The sequence below is a fragment of the Rhagoletis zephyria genome, unplaced genomic scaffold, assembly GCF_001687245.7.
Source record: "Rhagoletis zephyria isolate East Lansing unplaced genomic scaffold, Rhagoletis_zephyria_1.1 Rzeph_scaffold_03372, whole genome shotgun sequence".
NCBI classification, from domain to species: domain Eukaryota; kingdom Metazoa; phylum Arthropoda; class Insecta; order Diptera; family Tephritidae; genus Rhagoletis; species Rhagoletis zephyria.
The window spans coordinates 40,356-64,491 of record NW_016160455.1 but is presented as its reverse complement, the minus strand read 5'-3'; the positions used below and the strand labels follow the sequence as shown (position 1 = coordinate 64,491).

The window sequence follows — 24,136 nt, the reverse complement described above, 5'->3', positions numbered from 1 at the left end:
CAGCTCCTGTGCATGAGGCCGTACACTCTCACCCTATAGCTCCTCCTCCACCACCACCACCACCACCAGCACCTAAGAACACTTACATACCACCAGCTCCTCCAGCACCAGCAGCTCCTGTACATGAAGTCGTTCGCTCAGAGCCAATTGCTCCTCCTCCACCACCACCGCCACCAGCGGCACCTAAAAACACTTACATCCCACCAGCTCCTCCAGCACCACTAGCTCCGGTGCATGAGGCCGTACACTCTCATCCCATAGCACCTCCTCCGCCACCACCGCCACCAGCGGCACCTAAAAACACCTACATCCCGCCAGCTCCGCCAGCGCCAGCACCAGAGCCAGCGCCAGCGCCAGCACCGGCTCCAGCCCCAGCTCCTGCTCCCGAGCCATCTGCTACTCTTGAAGAAGATGGATATCACTACAAGAATCCTCGTCGTGTGGTTTTCAGGTATCGTTTCTAAGTTAAAAGTGCTGTGAATTCCCTTTCTTTTGTGTAAGTGTACCTGAATTTGTTTTGAAGTTAAATACAATTTATTGAATTTATAAGAGTTTGAGTTTTTGTGGATTGCTTTTGCCTGAAATCGTCTCAAATGACTGCCACCAGCAACGACGATAGCGGGCTTTTCAGAGTTCATCGTGTTCGTAAAGTGAGTTGGAATTAAATTAAATCAGGTTGGTTTGAGGCTTTTACTAAAAAAAAAAAACAATCTCCAGCGGCTGACCGACCAAATCCTCGGGACGAAACGGAATACTTAAAATTGTGCCTAAAGACCCTAAACTATCCCCTTTTTCCTGGAATTTTGAGCGCTCAAGAAAAGGNATCGTCTCAAATGACTGCCACCAGCAACGACGATAGCGGGCTTTTCAGAGTTCATCGTGTTCGTAAAGTGAGTTGGAATTAAATTAAATCAGGTTGGTTTGAGGCTTTTACTAAAAAAAAAAAACAATCTCCAGCGGCTGACCGACCAAATCCTCGGGACGAAACGGAATACTTAAAATTGTGCCTAAAGACCCTAAACTATCCCCTTTTTCCTGGAATTTTGAGCGCTCAAGAAAAGGAAAAAAATATTTAATATTTTTATTTTTATTTTGAATAACGTTTTTTAGTAAAGCAGTTCGCTCCGTTCTACATATAAAACTATACTTTCCAATAGTATTTCTCCGNGAATTTTGAGCGCTCAAGAAAAGGAAAAAAATATTTAATATTTTTATTTTGAATAACGTTCTTTAGTAAAGCAGTTCTACATATAAAAAGATCCTTTCCAATAGTCTTTTTCCAATCAGTGTAATATTTCTTGAACCTTCAAGAACAGCACTAGTACAGCATAAAATTATCGAGCATTATAAACGAAAATGTTCAAAGAGTATAATCAGAGAACCAAAACGCCTGCAATTCAATCCCGGTGCTCACAATAGTCTTCGGAACGAACTAGAAGCCGAATGTCGAGAGAAGGCTAGGCAGTTGTTGTTGTAAAAAACTCATCAGCTGTTACACAAATACACAAAAAAGTGCCGGTTTTCGGGAATAATACTCTCTCTTTCTTATGTATTTTGATACGCTGAACACGAATCTGAAGTCCGTCATCACGCCAGGATTTTTTTCCTTGGCCAAACAAAAACCTGCCCGTCGCGTAACATCTGCTGAACTAAGGCACGTTTGGACCGATTCTAATGCCGGATTGAGATAGTATNTGCTGAACTAAGGCACGTTTGGACCGATTCTAATGCCGGATTGAGATAGTCTGTGCCTCAAACTACATAGGAATACATGCATAGTGTGTCTCGTTCCCTGATCCTGACAATTTGTTTTTCTGTGGGGATGTGTAATTATACCGATTATCATGTGCGGTTTCTTTTCAGGTGCGATGGGTTGGGGAAAATATGGTCTACTGTAATTTCGATTTCGATCTTCCTAGATGGATTTGAAATGGCTACTGCATGCAGTAACTATATTTTCTGATAGCCAGGCAGCACGTAATTTTGACAAATCTACATCGTAGATTGTCATGGAATGTAGACGTTCTCTAAATTAACTTGCAAGGAGTTACTCTACTCAAGTTGTATGGGTGCCAGGTCATAGGCACATACCGGGCAAATGTGCTGCGGACGAGATGTCTGCAATCAGTACCGCTAATGCGGGTACTCCGCTATATTCTTGTAAACTCTGGCTGCAGAATAACTTTATCGAACGGGCAAATGGAAGATGGTGTGCGGGGCCCACGTGCAAGATAGCGAGACACGTCTGGCCTAGGTTAGATAACCGTAGATCACGCCCTCTCTTCCTTTTGGAGCGACCATGTTATTGGAATTCTCAACGGGCACTGCGTTATCAGAACCCACGCTGCCAGGATGGATTTTTAGCCAAACGATTACTGTCGTAGCTGCCGCGATGAGGAGGAAATCGAAAGCGTGGAGCTTTACCTATGCCACTGCCCCGCTTTGGCAAGGGCTCGCTTCATCAGAGCCACAAATTGTTTCTATTTCTGAGGTAGGAGGAGCGACGCTAGAAGTCTCTAATATGGCATCACAATGTGCCCATGGAGGCCTTAGTGTGCTCTTTTTTTTAAAGCCAACACTTCACAGAATTAGTTTTTATAAATTTCAAGTCGGAACTCAGCGAAACTAATTAGTTTTTTCTATTGGTATTGGGTAAGCTCTAATCAGATCCCCAAGTTGCTAGTTTAGTCCTGGGCTACCAAGTTCAACCGAGCGTTTTGCTTAGACAAACAATTGAATGACCGACAATCTACTGGAATAAGGTCCCTTGAGGAGTTGACGCCGATTCGCATGTTTATCAATATTGTTGGAATACAAGGTTGGCATTTTCTTCTGGCCACGAGAGTATCGGTGTGGGTTTAAAACCCACTCAACAGCAAATCTAGGCAATTATCTTACCAGCTGACGTCGAGATAATAGCAGTCCAGCTTCTCTGCTCGCGAATTTTTCCTGCTGTTTCTGAATTGAAACTTCTTAATCGAGTTTGGAGATGTTAATATTTAACACTTCGTTATCAGATCTGTTTCGTTCGTTCAAAAATTGGGTGTCAAATTAAAGGGCTTATCCTGTGGGTGTGCAATGGGGTTACTGTTTTTTGAAAAGGGCTAAATGCCTCTTTCCATAAATAACTACTTCATTGCTCGAAAAATAATTTATAAACTTCGTCGCCGACACTGAGGATAATATAATAAAAATCCTTCCTGAAAAAAGGCGGTTTGATTGGCATTGATTGACCCAAGATCAGTGAACTTGTCTGTTTGTGCAAAGAGCAAAGAAGTATGGCTTAAAAAAACTGTTTAGAGGTTGTATTGTTATTTTTGCTTTTAATTATTAATTTTTTTTCTCCTCTGGATTTCTGTATATGGTAAACCTGGTGTTTTAAGGACTCCTGGACTTTCAATTTTTCAAAACTACAAAAAAAAATCTCTCAGAATATCATATAGTTTAACATTTATTTATGTACTTATTTCCATTGGGACTTTAAAAACAAAATCAGTCAACAACATTAAAATAGAAAATACTCGATTTAAACTCGTAAACGACGTCTATAAACAACGCGACGAACGGTCTTATAATGGTAGCCATCCTGTTCTAGAGAAGATGAGGGTATAATCGGTTCCGATTTCACTTCTTGGTGAACTGGCGCTGGATAGCTGTAGCCTTGAGATGGCGCTGGATAGCTGTAGCCCTGAGATGGCGCTGGCGCTGGCGGTGCAGGTGGGATGTAAGTGTTTTGTGGAATGATTGGCTGGGATTTCACAGCCTCGTGAACTGAAGCTGGGGCTGGATAGCTGTAGCCTTGAGAAACTGGTGCTGGGTAGCTGTAACCCCGAGATGGTGCAATTGGTTGCGATTTGACAGCTTCAAAAACTGGAGCTGGATAGCTGTAGCCTTGAGATGGCGCTGGTGAAATGGGCTGGGATTGAATTGCTTGCCGAACTGGTGCTGGGTAACTGTAACCCCTTGATGGCGCTGGTACTGCCGGTGGTGGTGGAATGTAAGTGCTTTGCGGTGAAATTGGCTGAGATATCACAGCTTGATGAACTGGTGGAGCTGGCGCTGGATAGCTGTAGCCTTGAGATACTGGTGCGGGGTAGCTGTAACCGTGAGACGGCGCTGGAGGTGGGTGTGGAATGATTGGCTGTGATTTAATAGCCTCATGAACTAGAGCTGGCGCCGGATAGCTGTAGCCGTGAGATGGCGCCAGTGCTGGTGCTGCAGGCGCAATGTAGGTATTTTGTGGTAGTATTGGTTGCGGGCGCACAGCTTCATGGACAGGCGCTGGATAATTGTAGCCGCCACCGAGATGAGAGACGTCTGCAGCGGCACAAACCAGCAGGGCGGAAAATGAGGCGATGAAAAAGTTCTGTGAAATAAAATTGATTATTAATTTTTTGATAAATTTTATAGCACCATTTCCAAGTGAAAGTTTAGTATTTATCACTTTAATGACACAATCTGCTCTTTATGCTTGTAAAGAATATTCTAAGTTGTTATTAACTGACTTCAAAAAAAGGTGGAAGCTTATCAATTCAGTGGAACCCTTTTCTATAATTTTTTTTTTATTTATCGGAAAGGCGGTACGTTAAGGGTGCTCCCGTTATAATTTGCTTTATTTCAGATCACTGAATCTTGAAGAAATTAACGGTATCCCAAAATTTTTATATGAGCATTGAAGTCGTTTTTTTTTTTTTGCTTAAGCAAAAATCGCTGGTTTTATTTTATAAATTTTATTTCTATTTAAATTTCACTTTTCTCACCATTTCGACAAATTTTCCGATATGTTTACACCACCAACGTCAAAGTTTGATTATTTACATTTAATCACACCCGCGCTTATTTATACGACAATAATTTTTGGCATGAAATTTTAGTTAGGCGCCAATTTTCTGTACGCATTGCTTTTGACTGTTTGTACGCCAAAATACGGAAGTTGTAGCTCCTATTTGGCAAAATATTTGTACATACAAACATACATATTTGTACATAAATGAGCTTATATCTTATTTTATTCTTACTACATATAATATAGAAGAAGGCGGAAAGCTAAGAGCCAAAGCATCAACGCCAAATTAGCCCATAAAGGTGCTTCCAAATTATAGCCAATAATATTTTTAAATGGAAAATATGCTTAAATAAAATTTATGTTTTAATTAATGGTTTGCTTGCTGTTGCTTGTACATATGACTTTATTTTAGTATGAACATTTTCTTCTCTTCTCTTTTCAACGTTTTGGTTTTTTTTTTTTAATGAACTCAACCTGTTCTGGGATTTATTATGCCAGTAACCGTTCGTTATGCGATTACGAGCCGTAACGGCAAAAAATTTAAGAATACATACATATAAACAAATGACAACACTTTGTGGCTGAGTAAATTATTATACGTATTGTATACATGGGGCACAATCCGCCAAATGTACCTACCAGGAAAAAAAATTTTATTTCAGCATTGTGTTCAACCTCCAATACGTCTTTGTTATGGCTACCGGTATAACCAATGTGTAAAATAATTGTTTTTTACCGCGTTTTTTTTGTCGAGTCTAAATATGTAAATTTCAACCCTTTTTCTTAGAGTCACACGTTAATTTCAATTCCTATCATATGTCACACTTATAATAGAGAATCAAAAATTGCTGTCCTATTAGAACTTTTTCCATGCTTTCAATTCATATGATTTCAACAAAAATGATCGCACAATTTTATGCGATAATGGGTTGTTTACATGAAGTGATTTTACAGGCAAGTTTTAGTTGAAAGCAACAATCGCCTGGTATGAACCGGCCTTTCAACTAATCGCTTTTAATGAAGTAGAGGGGCAGCCAACTTTTCATTCAGCTAATCGCCTCTGAAATTGCCTCTAAAATCGCCTCATGTAGACACTGTATAATAAAAAGTTAATAGGTGCGAAATCAAAGTAAAATATTTTACAGCGCCAGTAGCTGCACCTCGTAGAAGTAATCTCGCTTCGACCACACCCATGCTTGCAAAGGCGTCGGCGGTTAATTGATTGATTTCTGCTGATGGCCGTTTTGTTGTAAATATTATTAAAGTCGTTTTTTTTTCAACTGAAATAAATAAACTATTTGTAACTTTTATTAACGTATTGTGCTTGCCTTTGCTTTAATAAAATACTGTTTTTACCATTTGCTTTTGTTTTTTTTTGTTAGTTTCTTTATTTGAAGTGTTGATTACCACTTTAGGCTCACCACTGATATTCGGCGCTTGGCAAGTTTGATTAATTAATATTATCGAATAGGCAATCGATGGTGCGACCAAATTTAACTGCAACCTTAAACATTGGTCGCAGGTGTATTTTCGTATATGGGGCATTCCATACCAAAACGGATGGGGTTCACACTTCATGTGCTTGATTTGTTTAAAATTTTTAGGGTTGATAAATAAATATAAATAATAAATAAATATGTAATTTGAGTTTGATTAATACATTTTTAAAAACCTTACAGCACAAAAACAAAAACAAATCCATTAAATAGTTTTCCAAATATCTCGAGAACGGGGCGAGGAGAAAATTTGGAAAAAATCACACATACATAGAGAATTTTAATGCTCTATGAAAAGACATAATTTTAAGTTTTTTTTTCTTGAACAACTTTTCGCATACAAATTTTTGATAAAAAAATTAGTTTTTAAAAATATGCCATCTCAAAAAAAATTTAAAAAATAAATTACAACTCTGTGTATTGTGCAATATATAAGTATAGTATTGTGGGCTTTACTCTAAAGTAAAAAAATTTTCAATTTTTTTTTGAGTCAAAACGGGTTAGCGCATTTTCTTCCGCAGAGAAAAGTGCAAAGAGCCGTCAGCATAAAAAATATGAAAAATCAACGGAATTTTGCGGTAGCAGTGCAGTAGAAAAAAAATTCTAAAAAAATTTGAAAATTTGTAACGTACCCATTTTACTCAACTTCGGTGTAAAAAAATTCATAACTCAAATTATTGTAGAGTGCACCCCATAATACTATACTTAAATATTGCGCAATACTCAGAGCTACCATTGTTATATTTTTAAAATGTTTTTTTTTGAGATGGCATATTTTCAAACAGTAATTTTTTTTTTATCTAAAAATTTGTATGTGAAAAATTTTTCAAGAAAAAAATAATTTAAAAATATTAATTTCCATAGAGAATTTTGATGTGTGTATGTGTGATTTTTTTAAAAATTTTTCCCCGCCCCGTTCTCGAGATATTTCGAAAACTATTAAATCGATTTTTTTTTTGTGCTGTAAGGTTTTTAAAAATGTGTTGATGAAGCTTTATTTATTTATTATTTATGTTTATGTATCAACCCTAAAAATTTGAAATAAATCAAACACATGAAGTGTGAACCCCGTCCGTTTTGGTGTGGAACGCCCCATATACAGACAACAGACTGACGCATCGTACACAAATTTACTGACAACTACTATACAACAGGTATGTACACTGGTGGCAGAAATAATAGACTCACACTATTTTGACCAGTTTTGCATATATTTTTTGGGTTTATTTAATTTTTAAAATACATATATGTTTTTTTTAAGTTTAGGTAGTTATACAACAAACAACATATAAATCCACATTTCAAACTTTTTACCAAAAACTATAAAATTTCAACAAATTTTCACTAAAATTTAAAACTTTTTATTCAGAAATTTGAGAAAAAAATGTGTATGCGATTTTATGGCTCGTTCAATTCTAGTATAATAAAAGGCAAGTTTAAAGTGGCTAAAAAACACCGTTGATTTTTAATATTTTTTTTTGCTGACGGTGTCACGCATTTTTTCCATACAAATTATGTGTGTATATGGAAGAGAATTGAAATTTTCTGAAAATTTGTTGAATTTTTATAATTTTTGGTAAAAAGTTTGAAATTTGGAATAAAATTTATTTATTTTTTTTTAATTTAAATAAGCCAAAGAAATGTAGCCAAAATTGAGCGAAGCAAGGCGAGCCTATTATTTCTGCCACCAGTATACTTACATACATACATACATAACTACAAATTACTCGAATTAACAATAAACATTTAAGACAACAAAAACTAGACATCTGACAAGAGCATCAACACGCAAGGGCAACAATGCGACGGACTATGACGACGAAGACAACAACGATAAATACGCACAGTTAAACGACGGCATTTACGCTAATGGTTTTGGTTTTCTGCTGTGCAGTGATGGCAAGCAACCAGAGATATTAACGGTGGCGTTCTCCAATAACTTTTTATGCAGATTAGCTCATTAGTGTTGTACGAATATTTTCGTTTGTTTCATATGATTGCTGTTGTTGCTTTGGTGTTGTTTTTTGTGTTTTATAATGTTTTGGCTATCTCAATGTTTGGTTGGTCGTCTTTTGTCTCGCGTTTAAAGTTGTTGAACATACATACATACATACAAGGTACATATAAAAATGTGTGTTTTTGGCAATTTGATTTTGATATTGTGGTAGGTAACTGCTTTGGAATTAGCCAGAATGCTCTGTGCTTTGTTTCTACGTTTGTGACAGCTGTTGCTCTTTTGATGTTTTTACTTCTTCACTTCATTTTCTGCCTAAAATTTTCGCAGTTTCATTGAACTTGTACATATCTACATATTTGATTGCATAGTGAACACCAGATATTTTTATGGGTTCAAACATTTTTGTAATCCAACCATGAAAAGGATAACTAAGTAATTAAATTAAAAATGGCCCTGCACAAATTCAACGCAAATATGAGAAGCTAGAATTACGGGAGAATGTGATAAAAAAGTTTCTCTAATGGCGCAGCTACCCACCGACCAAGAAATGAACTCTCCAGAAGAGGAGGAACTTGACCTTAGATAAGGTCGTGATCAATTTCGCCACAGAGGTGAAGTATCTGGGGCTTATCCTGGACTCCAAGCTTCTGTGGAGGACCCATGTTTAGGTGGTCACCTCTAAGGCAACGAGAGCGATGATGGTGTGTAAACGTCTTGCAGGAAAATCCTGAGGATGCACTCCGAGGATCCTAGGATGGATGATAGTGAGACCAATAGTGACCTATGATGCGGGGGCTTGGCTTTCCACAGCTGGTGTGCTTTTGCATTACTAGAGCAATGCGCACATGCCCGACGGCAGCGCTGTAGGTAATGCTGGAACTCGAGCCACTACATCTCGCAGTAGAACGGGTTGCCAAGCGAACTCTCCTTAATTTTGCGAGAGTAGGCTTTGGAAAAAGCAAGATGTTATCAGCTAGAAACAGGGACAATCTGAGTACACATCTACCCCTTGCTCTGCTCCCCCGGGGAGGATATTGACAGAGTGGTGGTCTTCAAAAGAAACTTCAGGACTTACATTTATAGCAAGGCGACCTGGAGTACCTCTATTATGGAGAGTCACATACAGGCGAGCACACTACAGTGGTATACTGACGGCTCTAAAACGCCAGAGGGGATTGGAGCTGGCGTGTACGGCCCCTGACTGAGTTTTCAGTGCCATTGGGAACCTTCCCTAGCTTCTTTCAAGCGGAGGTAATTAAAGCGAAGCGAGAGGATACTTATTGCGAGCGATAGTCAGGCGGCTATTAAGGCTCTCTCATCATTCGAGATCAAGTCATCATTGGTTTTGGAGTGTGTAGAATGAGAAAGTTGATCAGTTGACTAGAACGGCTGCAGCCTTGGCCATGATAGGACCTGAGACCTTCCTTGCAGTAGGACCGAACACCATAAAGGAAATGCTCAGAAGGGACAATACCAAGCTGACGGAACTAAACTGGAGTAACACCATGGGTTTACGTCAGGCAAAAAGCATATTAGGAAGCTACAATGTGATGGGATCTCCCCAAGGAGAAACATAGAATCATAACAGGCAAGGCTTCTGAATATTCTTCATTTCTAAAGCTTCTGCAGAAGTCGTTATGGGGATTCCTAACCTCTCCGCGTGCCTTCCGATAGCAACATGCCCTGTTGGTAGACCCACGGTTGCTAAATTAGTTATCCGTACGTTTTTGGCCAATAATATAATCGTTAAAGGTATGGGAAAAGGCGGTAAAGTTGTGTCGAAATATGTCTACAAAATTTGTTTTCAAAATATTACCAGCCTATAGACATTTTTGAGTAGGTTAAAGCTCAAAAAAGCTAAAGCGCAAAACCATGATGGTGATATTTGGCAATAACAAGGCACTCGAACCAGCTTCACTTCAATAACTATACTTAGAAAAATTAGGCCAAAGATATTTCTTAAATAAATTTCTTTTAGTTTGGTGTAGCCAGCTGTCGCGCAGTGCTTCCCTTCCATATAAAATATGGGCAAAAGTAGAATTATGGACGGATTTAAATGAAAATTCGCTTGTTAGTAAAATTGAGGACGCTTCATTCAAAAATGCATTTTTTTTATAATAACTTTCATACTTTCACTGTAAATGCGGTTTGAAGTTGAAAATTTGCGTTCAAACGTGAGGTGTCAACTTACAGGGCTTGACCTTTAAATGTGCAATAAAGTTTTATTTTGTATTTTGAAACGAGTCGCCACCTGTTACATTTTATTAAAATTATTAAATTAGTTAAATGGATTAGAATTACAATATGGGTATCAGCAGAAACGGTTTTGAAAATGATTTATTTCCAAACGACACGTAGAAGGATTGCCACATGTTTAAAAAATCAAATTCACTTTAATTAAGGGTAAAATAAGGTAACTGAAATGTGTATGTATATCAATATGGGTATCAAACAAAAGGAAAATTTGGACATATTAAGCAAGAAGTAAGTGAAGCGTAAAAACATTTCTGAGCTAATTTAAGAGTCTAGTAATTTAAAAGGAATGTAATCAAAACAAATAACTGATTGACAGTGTATGTATTTGTAATAAAATGACAAAAACGATGTAGTAAATCTTTGGCTTGAGACATTTATTATTTTAGTTTAACTGGATTTGTCTTCACAAACAGGTGGCAACCCTCTTCGTAATATTTGCAAGCTAAAACCTTCTTAAGCCTCTTTAGTTTGACTCCCATATAGTGATACGAATCTATTTTAATTACCTAATGCCTTTAGTTCAAAAGGAATGTTATTTTTTAAACAGGTGGCAACCCTCTACATGTAGGTAAGAAATAAACACTTTTAATACACATCTCTTAATAATTCATTTATCTTAAATTAAAAAATTTTAATTTAATTTTTTTATCAGGTGGCAACTCTTAAAAAAATAAACCTCCATTGTCCACAGGTCACGAGCATTAGCAAAAAACGCATTACTTCAAAAAGTACAAAAAATTAGCACGTTTTTATTTCTTCTTACGAAAGCGAAAAATCCGTGCTATTCAATAAAATAATGAAAAATAACATATTTTTACATATATCTTTTATTCATTCTTTAAAAATTTTCCATTTTTTGAAATTTTGATAAAAAAATTGTTTTTCTGGAATACCGCAGGGACACTAAAAAATACTTTAATAAAATTTAATGGGCTATAAAACTATATATTCGAAAAAATCCTAAAAAAGTTTAAAAAATTTGTAAATTCGTAATGTACTCATTTTACTAAACTTCGTTGTAAAAAAAATTCATAACTCAAATTATTGTAAAGTGCACCCCGTAATACTATACTTAAATATTGCGCAATACTTAGAGCTATCATTGTGATATACATTTTTTTTCAGAACTAATTTTTTTTTATCAAGAAATTTGTATGTGGAAAATTTTCAAGAAAAAAAGCTGAAAATATTTGGGCAATTCACAAGGTGTTGTGAAGTTATATTTTCCTAACAAAAGTTGTGTTAAAACACGACGGTTGTGAACACCTGTTACGATTATTTATTATATCTCAGCACTTAACCTCACATAACACCGAATAAACATAGGTTGCAGAGTTGTATCGTCATGTGTTATTTTTCTTCACAAAACAATAACAACATTTTTACAACTGTCATGAAATATCGTGACTTCACGACAAACACGACAAATACGACACCTTGTGAATTGCCCAATTATTTTTTTGATAGGGAATTTGGATGGATGTATGTGTGATTTTTCCGATGAAAATATTTTAATTGCGCATGCATGTTCACTTTGAGCAAATTTTGAGCACTGGTTGGGGAAATCTTCGGTAGATTGGGCAAATCGCCCTTCTTCCTAATTGGGAAAAACTTTATCATCTTCAGAAAAAAAAATCATAACTCGAAAACTCAAATTTTAGCATATTGATACTCGCACTGAAAATAGTTTATACTATACCCTAATAGACAAAAAAGTTTGAGAAAAAAAGATGTGGCAATTTGATAACAAGCAATTTGAAAAGAATTTTTTTTTGTTTATTAACAATAATTAATTTTTAATAAACAATTAGTGGTGTTTAGTTCACTAGATCGATTCAGTATCAAAAGTTGCTATTAATAGAGGAAAAAAGAAGCGTTCGTACTCAAAAAAAAAAAAAAATCATTCCAAAAATTCGAATTTTTGAGCAAAAAGAAAAAAATACGTGCCTCCTTAAATTGTTCAAGGAACAATCCCTGTGAGTTTTATCGCAAACTCAAATACACTTTCCCTCGGCCTGGGTGATTTGAGATGGAAAGACCCTATAGGGAAATTTCTGTTAATTCTTTTTAGTGGATAAATTGTCTTTACAAAAATACCAAACACGTTCACAATGCAGAGAACGAATTTTTCGATTTTTCCCTACTTATTCGGCACTATGGGTCGGCTGTTTTGGTTTTTATTTAGTTTAGATGCTCTTTTTTTGGAGCATAACATTAATTGACCGGATGTAAGAAATATCTAATTAGAATTGCTGGCATCTTCGATCGCCTCTGTATTATTTAAGTACATCAATATCGGAATAGCTTAACAACAAGTTAGTTTAATTTAGTTTAGTTTCATTAATATGCTGATATCTAGCCACAACTATGGCATTGGCATTACATCAAAGACCTTAAACGAGTGCAACTTCTTTTCTAAGTCTCTTCTCGGAAGATTACAGAAGCTACAAAAAACAATAAATGATTGATGTAAAAATACTGGTATTTTATACAAAACAAGACGCTAATAAAATAAATAATAATCAAATGAGGTTAATAAGCATACAAAGCAGCCAAACTGAATACCTACGTATATAATTCTAGCGTTTAAACTTCCGTATCTTAGCCCAAAATGCAGTTACACGCAGCAGCTTGACTTTGTTGACCTTTACCAAACATCGAAGTCAAATCGTATAAATACGCGCTCAATAGCCAATTTAGATATTATCAAACTTTAAGCGTTGTGGTGTAAACAGCTCGACTAATCAACAATACAAAAAAAATGGTGCGTAAACAAGTGACAAAAAGTTATTGACTATTAACTACAAAAAAAAAAACAAGTAGCAGAAAACGTAAAATAAAACTAACTAAAATACCTTAGCATACCGCGTTTCCAAAGCAAATATTCACAGCTTCCGTCTTCTTTGCTTTAGCAACCAATCACTGCAAATGCCTCTAACTGACTACAATTATACGAGTTTATTAATTATCTATCTTCTCTACTCCCAACTTGCTAGAAATTCTTCGTAGCTGCTGTCTCCTTCGCCTTGCTGGCTTACGTTGCTGCTGATGTTTCGCATCTTGGTGGCGGCTATAATTATCCCGCTCCTGTGCACGAGGCAGTTCAATCGCAACCAATTGTTCCACAAAATACCTACCTTCCACCACCATCCCAAGGTTACAGCTATCCAGCTCCAGTGCATGAGGAAGTAAAATCAGAGCCAATTGTTCCACAAAACACCTACATTCCTCCACCACCACCACCACCACCACAAAACACTTACATCCCACCAGCTCCAGTGCAGGAAGCTGTGCTCTCGGAGCCAATTGCACCACCACAGAACACCTACATTCCACCACCAGCAGCACCACAGAACACCTACATCCCACCACCAGCTCCGGTTCAAGAAGCTGTGCTCTCTCAGCCAATTGCTGCTCCTCAAAACACCTACCTTCCTCCAACTTCTTCGCACGGTCAGGATGGTTATCGTTACAAGACCGTTCGACGTGTTGTCTATAGACGCCGTTTCTAAATGTTGCCATGGAATGTTGTTTATTGTTGTTAGTTGATATTGTTATATACATACATAAGTACTTGTGTACCTAAACAAATTTTATTAGTAAATGTTTAATTGAATGCAAAAATGAGCATCGTTATTGATCGTTGTCGTTTCGTTTATCCGAAAATATTTATTCGACCTCTGAGGATTTTTTTAGTGCTGTTGTCCAGTGCAGACTTTATTGCAAAGTGAATTTCGTCACTTCTAATCTAAAGAAAGGTCACCAACTCTAGAAAACTTTTACAAGTATTGAATATTTCGGTGAGTCGAATGTGACGGTTATAGAGTGGAGATAGGCACTTCATTCGTTTTCAGAGCTTCTTTGGGTGTTCTATATATTGAACGGTCAGGATGAAAGGTCTCCTGCTTTACTAAAAAACTGCTATGTAGCTGGTGGAGTGACCATAACGAGTACCCAGTTTTCAATAAAAAGCAAATTTTTTTACTTAACTCCGACCATTACTTTCACATAAGAATGAACTGTGACTACACTGAGAAAAAAAGCAATCAAAAATTGGTTAATATTACCAAATTCAAACTGTAAAAGGAATCAATATTTTTTTTCTTTAATATTAACAATGCCTTGGTTTTTAATTTTAATTACATATTGTTTTTAAAGGTGTAGCATATTTTTAAGAGAAACCATATAAATCCAAGTTTCAATCTTTGTGCAAAATTAATAAACGCAATTACAAACTTTGTAAAAATTTCGAGCTTTTTAATTAGATTTTTTAAACACATTTTGATTATGCAGTTTTGTAGCCCAATTTCAAGTACCATTGATTTTTGGGAATTTTTTTCGTCGAAGATGTTGCTCATTTTCTCCATATAACAAAAAAAAATCGTCGAAAATGTTTTGTATGGAATAAAAAAGCTAACATGGTCAAAAAAAAAAAACCAAAAATCAGTTCCTTTAAACTTGCAGTAAAATTGAATGGGCTAAAAAACTGCTTACTCAAAATATTTATTAAAAATCGAATTAAAAAATTCGAAATTTTTACTTAAGTTTGTTGATTTTTTTAAAACGTTGCACAGAGATTCAAGCTTGGATTTATATGGTAATGATTATACAATATTTTTATAAACAAATAATGAAAATTAAAATATATTAAGACAAATGGTAAAATTTTATCAAAATGTAAGTGCCGTAAAGTTATGACAAGGTATATAAATTCATAGTTTTTAATTAAAGACATTTGCATGCTTTCTTATTCTATTTAATTAAAAGGGATGTATTCGCCACTGGTCCTGATATATGAAAAAAATACCTTCTAAACGCACTTGAACGGAGGAAGCAAATTTCAAGCAAAATTGGTAATGTTTTTTTTTGAGGTTTGCGGAACATAAAACTTTTGTAGTGGCAGGTTTTTACCTATTTCCATGTACATACATACTTACATATACATACATAAATTAAGGCGCCCATTTACACACTTCTGGTTTAGATCTTCGTCTAACTTCAAAAAAAAAGACAAAAAAAAACAGTAGCAAAAAACACTTACATTAGCATAACTCGTAAGGCACTTAAGGTCTGAAAAAAAGAAAAAAAAACAAACAAACATTATTTGCGTTAACTTAACCGAAGCGAACGAAATCCATTAATGTTACCTACGCGATTTGCGCTTTGTACCACTTCCCAAGTATGAGCTGCATAAAAAAAAATCGACTATTTTCCCAGATGCCTTTTTTTGTTCGCCACTAATTTTCTGACATTCTTATTGTTATTGTTATAAGTATACATTATGTACTTATATGGACATAATATGTACATATGTATGAATGTACTTACCTGGCAGGGAAAGCCACTTGTTGTGTTGTGTGCCCAAGTAGTTCACGTTCTAGAATTCTTCAATGTTAGCGACTGGTATTTTTAGCATGGTGATGTCCTGCGGGATGTAAATTGTCTGGCTAAGTATCTGCGCTTACCAGTATAAATAATAGAATAATACGGCTTTTCCACGGCACGTAGTTCGCTCTCTCATTTGTAATTCGCACTCCAATTACCTTTCGAATTTCGTAATTCGCCATATAAAATTTAGAGAGCGAATTACCTCAATTGTTGGTAACTCAGATCCAATTACATACTGTGCGAAAATCAAAACTTGCATTTTTTCTGAGTACAAAAGGTAAAGTTTATAAATGTGTATATCCCTAATTTAATATGGAAATCTATAAATTTTTAGGAGGAACCTGCATTTTGCATCAAGTTTGCAGCGAAGAAAACAGAAACAAAACTCAGAGACAACGAACTGTCAAATCGAATTAAGAATGTGCTCGAACAAAGTAATTCAGGATGCCGTGGGAAAATGGTATAAACCGATTCATTTCCCATGAAAGTAATAAGCGTACAACAGTCGCAATAGCCGACAGAGCAAAGCACCAGCGTGCCATCCCTAATATCTGGGGTTCGAATCCTTGGGCAACGAAATTTATTTTTGATATGTTTAATTTTTTTTTTAACTTTTTATACAGTTAATTTTTAAATTTTGTATTTTTAAAAAGAAAATTATTTCTAAAATCTCAATTATTTTTTTATGGTACAAGTATTTATTACGTTTTTTCTCAAATGAAATTAGATTTTTAACTGCCACTGTTGAGGAAAATAATAAACGAAAAAATGCCTAAAAATATCCAGCAGAAAAATCTTAACCGCCTTCGAGCGGGTTCGAACCTGCTATCTCAGCACTAGAATCGGTAGTTTTCACGCAAAACCACAGTCGTTGCGTTATATATTTGACTTTGATATTTTAAAGTCAGATATCGTTGATTGTATAAGTTCTTCGAAATTATCAAACTGGTAGGCCTTCGCTTTGGCTCATACTAGTTAATGAACTGGTATTTTTACTGATTGGGTTGGCTTTTCGCTGCAGGGATACGAACATATATATATATTTTTTTTTTTTGTTTTGGCAACATAACACATTTCAGGTGCTGATAAGTAGACAAAAAAAAATGGTGGTTATATAATACCAGCAAAACAACCGGATAAAATAGTCAAAAAACATCCATAGATAACATTTCATGATTAAAATGTGAATTTGCCCAAATATTCGCTGGGATATACATAAGTAGATACATATGTATGTAAGTATTTATATGTAATTATGTAAATATGTAAAAGTTTTCCGAAATTGCACTGCAAATATGCAGACATACATATCTATAATCATTTGCATATGTATAAATTTTCAATGAATGGGTCTACTAGGGTGATTGATTCGGTTTTCCCAAATCGGTTTCCACTGTTTTTTTTATAGCTACTGTGTGTAAAATAATAGCTGCTGTACAGGCGTTTTGAAAAATAAAAGGGTAAAAGAAAGTATTTTATTGTTAATTTACCACAGATTTTACTTTAATTTTATTAATTTGTTTTAAAATTTTAATCCTTATTTGCATTTGCCAACAGTGTAAATTTTGGGAGATAAATAAGTACACGCGACATGTAAGTATTTTTCAGGTGTATTCTATCTTAGACTTTGTATAAAAAAAACTAAAAAAAAAAAAATTTACAGGGTTGGTCGAATGAATGGCAGTCCTAGTCACCAGTTCCGAGACTATTCGATTGCTGAGTATGAGGCCTTTCGTTGGGCAAAAGGGGAGTATAAAGGACTCAAAAAAAAAGCGACAGTTATTATTTTAAATCCTGTATAGACGATTTTTTTTTCTTAATTTCAAAATCGTTAACCGGTTTCAAAACCGGTTAATTTGAAAATCGGTAACCGTTTTTTTTTAATTATAATTTTTGGAATAACAAAGTGTCTACCTACCGGGTAGGGTAATAACCCGAAACCCGGTTTTGTAAAAAAGGCGTATAATTGAACATCCTAGTGTCTACCTATTATACACCTTTTTTAACAAATTGGGTTTCGAGTTATTCCAAAAATTTTAATTTGAAAAAAACCGGATACCGATATTGAAATTAAAAAAAAAAAAACGGTTTTATTTTGCATAGTATTCATACAGTGAAAATGCTTATGTTGGTAGGAAGTCATGACCAAAACTTACAACAAAAATATTGACAGTAAAGAAAAGAGCAAAGCGAAATAAGTTATATATTTTTTTTAGATCAAAAGTAAATCAAATGGATTTAGTGAAATATTCACGTTCGGTCTTATGTAAATTTTTTTAATACTTTATTGCATTTTTTCTGATTCTTTTTCGGATTGAGTAGTAGGGCCTAGCAACATAAAAAAAGGGTTTTCAAATAGCGGTCACCCCTCGACAGGCAATGGCAAACCCCCCAGTGTGCTTCTGCCGTAAAAAGCTTTTTCGGGGGTAGATCTCTCAATTTGTGTCACAACATCAAGAAGCAGAACACGAATTGGAGGAGAAGCTCAGCTAAACACGCCAAAAACGTTTAAGCGGCAAACATAAATTTATTGGCATCAAATATGTTACTTTGTTCATCATATACATATATACATACCTAATTTAAAACTATTTAGCTGTTTCACTTAAACTGGAAAAGGCCTTGAAAACTTTGAAAAACTCAAAAATTTTATTGAGAGGTCAAGATTTGTATGAAAAGAAAAACTTTTTTTTTCGATTAAAAAAATACGGTTTATTGGATAATTGAAAAATTAAAAAAAAAAAATAGACTCCAGATATCAAAAAACTGATGGAAACCGGTTTGGAAAAACCGTGCAAATCACCCTACTACCTATGACTGTGCATTTAGCATATCGAATGGCGCATTGACGGTTGTTGCTCCTCTTTTACGAGTATAGCTGCTAGCAGTTTATTGCCAGCATATGTGCAACAAGAAAATGGCTTTTATTTGGCTGGCTTTGTAAAGATGTTTGTAAGTACATATTACATATATGTATATGTACAGATGTATTCGCATATGCGCTTAAATCTTCAGCACTTCAAGCACTGGAAACCACACTTCGTTACAAGTGTACAAGCATATGCACGTTCCAGGATACACATCCTTAAGTATTTGCAGCGACACCATAGACAATGTCATGGTCATTTAAAAAGTCGACGGATTGTAGACAATGGAATTTCTTAGAAATGCTCTTACACCTATTTTTATAATTACGAGCATTTATTTACGGAAAATGCTTTCGTAGCATAGCGAAGATTTACAGCCGGTTACACTAGCAATTTAAATGGAAAATGATTTTTTATTTTCTGTCAATTTCCATATAAAACGAAAAAAAAAATTCAACCTTTTAATCAGATTTTAAATATATTTTTTTGAATATACAGTTTTATAGCCCACTAGATTTTATTAGAATAAAGTGCAAGTTTGAAGTTCCTAAAAAATCGCTTTGATTTTTGATAATTTTTATTCTGAATGTATTACGCACTTCTTCCCATACAAAAAAAATTTTGTCGAACATACTTTTTAAGGAAGAAAATGCGTTGAAAAGTATTGCAAAAAATCAATGCGATTTTTTAGTAACTTAAAACTTACACTTTATTCTACCAAAATTTAATGGGCTATAAAACTGCATACTCAACGAAATTTTAAAAGATCTCATTAAAAATTTGAGAATTTAGAAGCAATTTTGTATAATTTTTAAAATTTTTGCACAAAGTTTGAAATATGAGTTTATTTGTTTTTTTTGTTAGATAATATATACATACTTTCACAAAAAAATAATAAATATTAAATAAATAAAAGACAATTAGGAAAAATTTGTTCAAATGTCGTGTCACTATTTATTTTCCACCACTGTATGTATGCAAATTACACAGGCGATGTCTCTAGCCATTGTGGGTCTCACCTTTAAGCTATCGCTAAAATTTTTTTAATTAGGGGTATTCACGATCCGGTGCATACTGACTAGCATAGATAGCACGACTGGCTAATTTTGTTGTTGATTGAACACATGAAACAACAACAATCATGCTATTTATGCTAGCTATGCACCATGCTAGACCGTATGCACCGGGTCGTGAATACCCCTATTGTGTCACGCTCGCGATGCTATGAACATGCGTACATTTTTTTTCTCTATTTCCGCCTTGAAAGATTTTAAAATTAAATTATCGGAATATACTACACTAAGAAAAAGACAAAAATGAAGACAAAGGCGATTTTACAGAGGAATTCGGAGAAGGATACGAAGGCGAATACTATACGATTATGAGGACGAAGACGAACGCGGAGAGGAATATGAAAACAAGCATGAACAAGCAAATGAATACAAAGACGAAGATGAATACGACGAAGAAGCGAATACCAATACGAATAAGACAAAAAAAAAACAACATGAAGACGAAGATGAACACGAACACGTTTTCCACGAAGATAAATACGAAGATCAAGCCCAACACGAAGACGAATACGAACACGAGGCGAATGCAACTTTGAGCACGAAGACGAATAAGAGTAGGAAGACAAATCAAAATACGAAGACCTAAGCTTATATTAAGAGTAATACAAATGTTTGCAGTTAGAAATTAATTTGAAAGAAATCAAAAGAAGTTTTACGTTCGAATTGTAGCCTAGGCGCACTACTTTATAAATATTTTTGCGCTTTTAAAAATATTGCAATACAGTGGGTGGGAGTGGTTGTTGCCAAATTTTGGCCATATTCTATGTATATGAACATATCTTTCATTTTCAATTTTTGTTTGTGGCTTTTAGCGAATATGACCACTGTGCAATAACGAAAATTGCTTTTTTTTACTATTTTTTTTGCTTGAGGTGAAATGAAAAACCCATTTATTTGTCCTTTAATCGCTAAAAAGTATTAACAAAAGATAAATATATATAAAAAAAGGTCTTGCCGGTTAATTGCTTGCGTTTAAAATTTATCAGAGGTTCGCAGCAAATTTAAGTAAACAAATAAACAATTGAAAGTGCTATGTGAAAGTGCTGACCAACATCAACATTTTACAAAAGAAAACAAAATAAAAGCTCAAGCGACGCCAAACAAAATACATATGCGGCGCAAATTAATTGCATAATATTTCATTTCCATACATTCATACCCGTACATATGTACAAACATGCATATATATCTACTTTGATTTCAACATAACAATGCAAGTAGCCCATTTCGTAAATTGTGCTTATTGTACATCGATAAAATGTTAAGCAAATTGGGGACTGTGTCAGCAAAAAATACTACATTTAAAATATGGGTCAGACAAACATGAAAATGAATTATGACTTATTTGGCGGTGAATGAGGAGAGCGAAAGCACACTTGTGCTGGTTGAAAGTAGTTTGATGTACTTAAAAGTTGTGGCAGCTTTCCGCTTTTTTAAAATTATGACAGTCGGCGAAATATCCGTTATTTTCGGAGTATTTAAAATTTGTCTGTTTTATTTAATTTCTGGCCGGCGCTCAACTAAAGTTTGCAAAATAATATCTAAATGAATTTTTTAATTGGTATTGAATCAATATTTCTTCTAGTTTCTTTGTGCTTAGAAGCTCTACTTTAAATTCTTACTAAGCAAAATTCTTTTCTCTCTCTTTAAGCCGGCTTAAATTTGCTTGACGTAAATACGTATTATAAACATGAATGCATATTAAATATTGTGCTTCTCAACCTTCGCACACTTCACCCCACCCACGCCCACGAATTTCTTTAAATTTCATCTTTTATTGTCAAATTTCTCTTTTAATTACATTTGTGCTATTCAATTTGGATATCTGTCAAAGTGAGACTTACTTGCAAATTGTAATATTTATTTATTTTATAACCTTAATAAACCATTATTTATCTCAACAAAAGGCAAAAAACAAAAAGAAACCATAATTATTTTCAATTTCAGTCTTCCAGACGGCAGTTGATGATTTTTCCTGTTTATTTATTTTGATGCTGTGTTTATTAATTTTGGCATTTGAGCTTTGCTAAACATTCGCATTCTCATTTACACACATACATATTTATACATTTCACTCTTTTGCATTTACCCAGCTTATGCGTATAGTATTTATTTACTATATTTACAAAGGCTTTGTGGTTTCAATGATGAAAATAAATTTTAGAATTGAATTGAGTGCATGAATAATTATTTGCGGATGCGCCGTCATTGAGTATTTTCCTGTTGCCCACTCTTTGGTGAAATTCAAACTTTTGTGGGAAGCTTGAAAGTAAATATTTGCGAGGCTTTGTTGAGCAACTTTTTATTTGGTATCAGTTTGGGGTAAGTTTTTCACTGAGACGATGTTTTTGCTTGAATATATTTACTATATTAAATTTAAGCGTTGCGCTTCAATATTGTACGGCGTAGACTTCTTCTACGACGCCATGATCAGTTTTGTAGCCAGCAGTATCTATACCAAATGGGGCTATCCTTCGCTGAAGCTTTCGCTTTTGAAGCTTTTTCTGATACCTCTGAAACCATCTGCACTCACGATTAGTTGATATCTTCAAACCACTTCGGCTTGTGGATGAAAGTACGTAGGTTACGGCCCATTACTCAATATCTGGTTAACACTAACTATGGGTTAAACATAGTCATCGACTTGATCGACTCCATAACATATAACAGGAATTCGGTAACGTCGATAACGATGTTTTACCTGTACTATATAGTTAGTGATAACCAGACATTGAGAAACTGACCCTAATTCTCTAAGTGTCTATTATAACAATTGCATAAAGACAGAAAAGTTAGAGTTCTGGCACCGTTTGATGTACGGAAAGCCCATCCTACATTTTAAATTTTCATAAAGCGGCCAGATATTTGCTGCGGTTGTTGCCAGTGTTGCTCTCTCTTGATAATTAGGATTGGAAGGTGTTTTATATAAATCTTAGATTCGTCACGAAATTCTCCAGGCCTAGGCAGCTCGTTACTGCAGCTTCTGTATCTATATATGTATATTATACGCGAAGGAATTTTTTGTCTCTTTTGAAAAGAATTTCCAAATTTTAACAGTTATATTCAAATTATTAAAAAAAAAATAAATCAAGTATTTATTACAAAATGAGTATCAATCGAAATGGTTTTAAAACGCTTTGTTTTTTAACCTAACTAGTGTAGGGTTGCCACCTATTTAAAGAATAAGATTCAATTCGAATTAAGGGAATTAGGTAGGAGAAATATGTAACGCCATATGGTTGCCAAACGAAAGGGGTCTAGAAGATATTAGTTTGAAAACATTTATGAGAGGGCTACCACTTGCTTGAAATGTCGAATTTAGTTAACTTATACACAAATTATGTATATGAAATATTAAAATATGGTTGTCAGACGAAAAAGTTTTAAGAAATCTTTAGTTTGAACACAAAGAATATATCCGAGGTATGGGAAGAGAGTTGCCACCTGTTTAATAAGTTAAATTAAAATTATTTAGTAAGTTAAATTAATAACTTAAATATGGGTATCAACTGAAGGGGTTTGAAAATTATTTATTTCTAAACTACATGTAGGGGGGTGCCACCTGTTTTCAAAATTAAGTTCAACTATTAATATAATTTAAATATTCATTAAAAGGTGGATGCCAGTAGAAAAAGCGTTGACAAAGTTATAGTTTTAAAATTTTTTGAACAAAGTTGCCACCTGTTTCAAAAGTCGAATTTAATTATTGTATGCATAAGTTAAATGAAATATTAAAATATGTGAGGCAAACAACGGAGTAAGGTAAAATATCCTTAGTTTGAATATTTATAATATTAAATAGGGTTGCCATCTGTTTAAAAAAGTAAACTCAAATTTTTTAATATTTTAAAGAAACTATTAAAGATAGGTGTCAATAGAAATGGGTTTGCAAACACCTTCTGACCTTTATTTAGAAGGGTTTCCACGTATTTGAACAATAAAATTCAGTTTAACAACAATAACCTGATGAAAGTTTTGTATCACAATGTCAAACGAAAGTGATTTTAGACGATTTTAGTTTGCAAATACTTTTGAAAATTTGAGGCTAGTTAGCTTATACACAAGTTATATGAAATATTAAGATACGGGTGTCAAAAGAAAGAGATTTATGAAAGATTTAGTTTGAAATATCTTTGATTGGGCTGACCACCTTTTCGAAAAGCCATATCGATCTAAACAAATATATTTGTATTAGATTTGTACCGTTCTTTCGAATTTCAAAAATGAAAAGTGAAATGAAAGAGCTAAGTCCGTATTTGGTTCTTGAGAATTTAGCAACATTTACGGCATAAAATTATTAACTTGCTATTGAA

The 24,136-nt window shown here is 34.6% G+C and overlaps 1 protein-coding gene across 1 annotated transcript; it reads left to right on the top strand.

Moving 5' to 3' along the window:
• Positions 1-5: 5 nt before the first annotated feature.
• LOC108368884 (leucine-rich repeat extensin-like protein 3) lies at positions 6-14,007 on the top strand (the record flags this gene model as incomplete). Its single annotated transcript, XM_017623834.1, has 2 exons — positions 6-388; positions 13,614-14,007. Coding segments are annotated over 2 exons (777 nt in total), but the record flags the coding sequence as incomplete, so codon positions are not given.
• Positions 14,008-24,136: the final 10,129 nt, after the last annotated feature.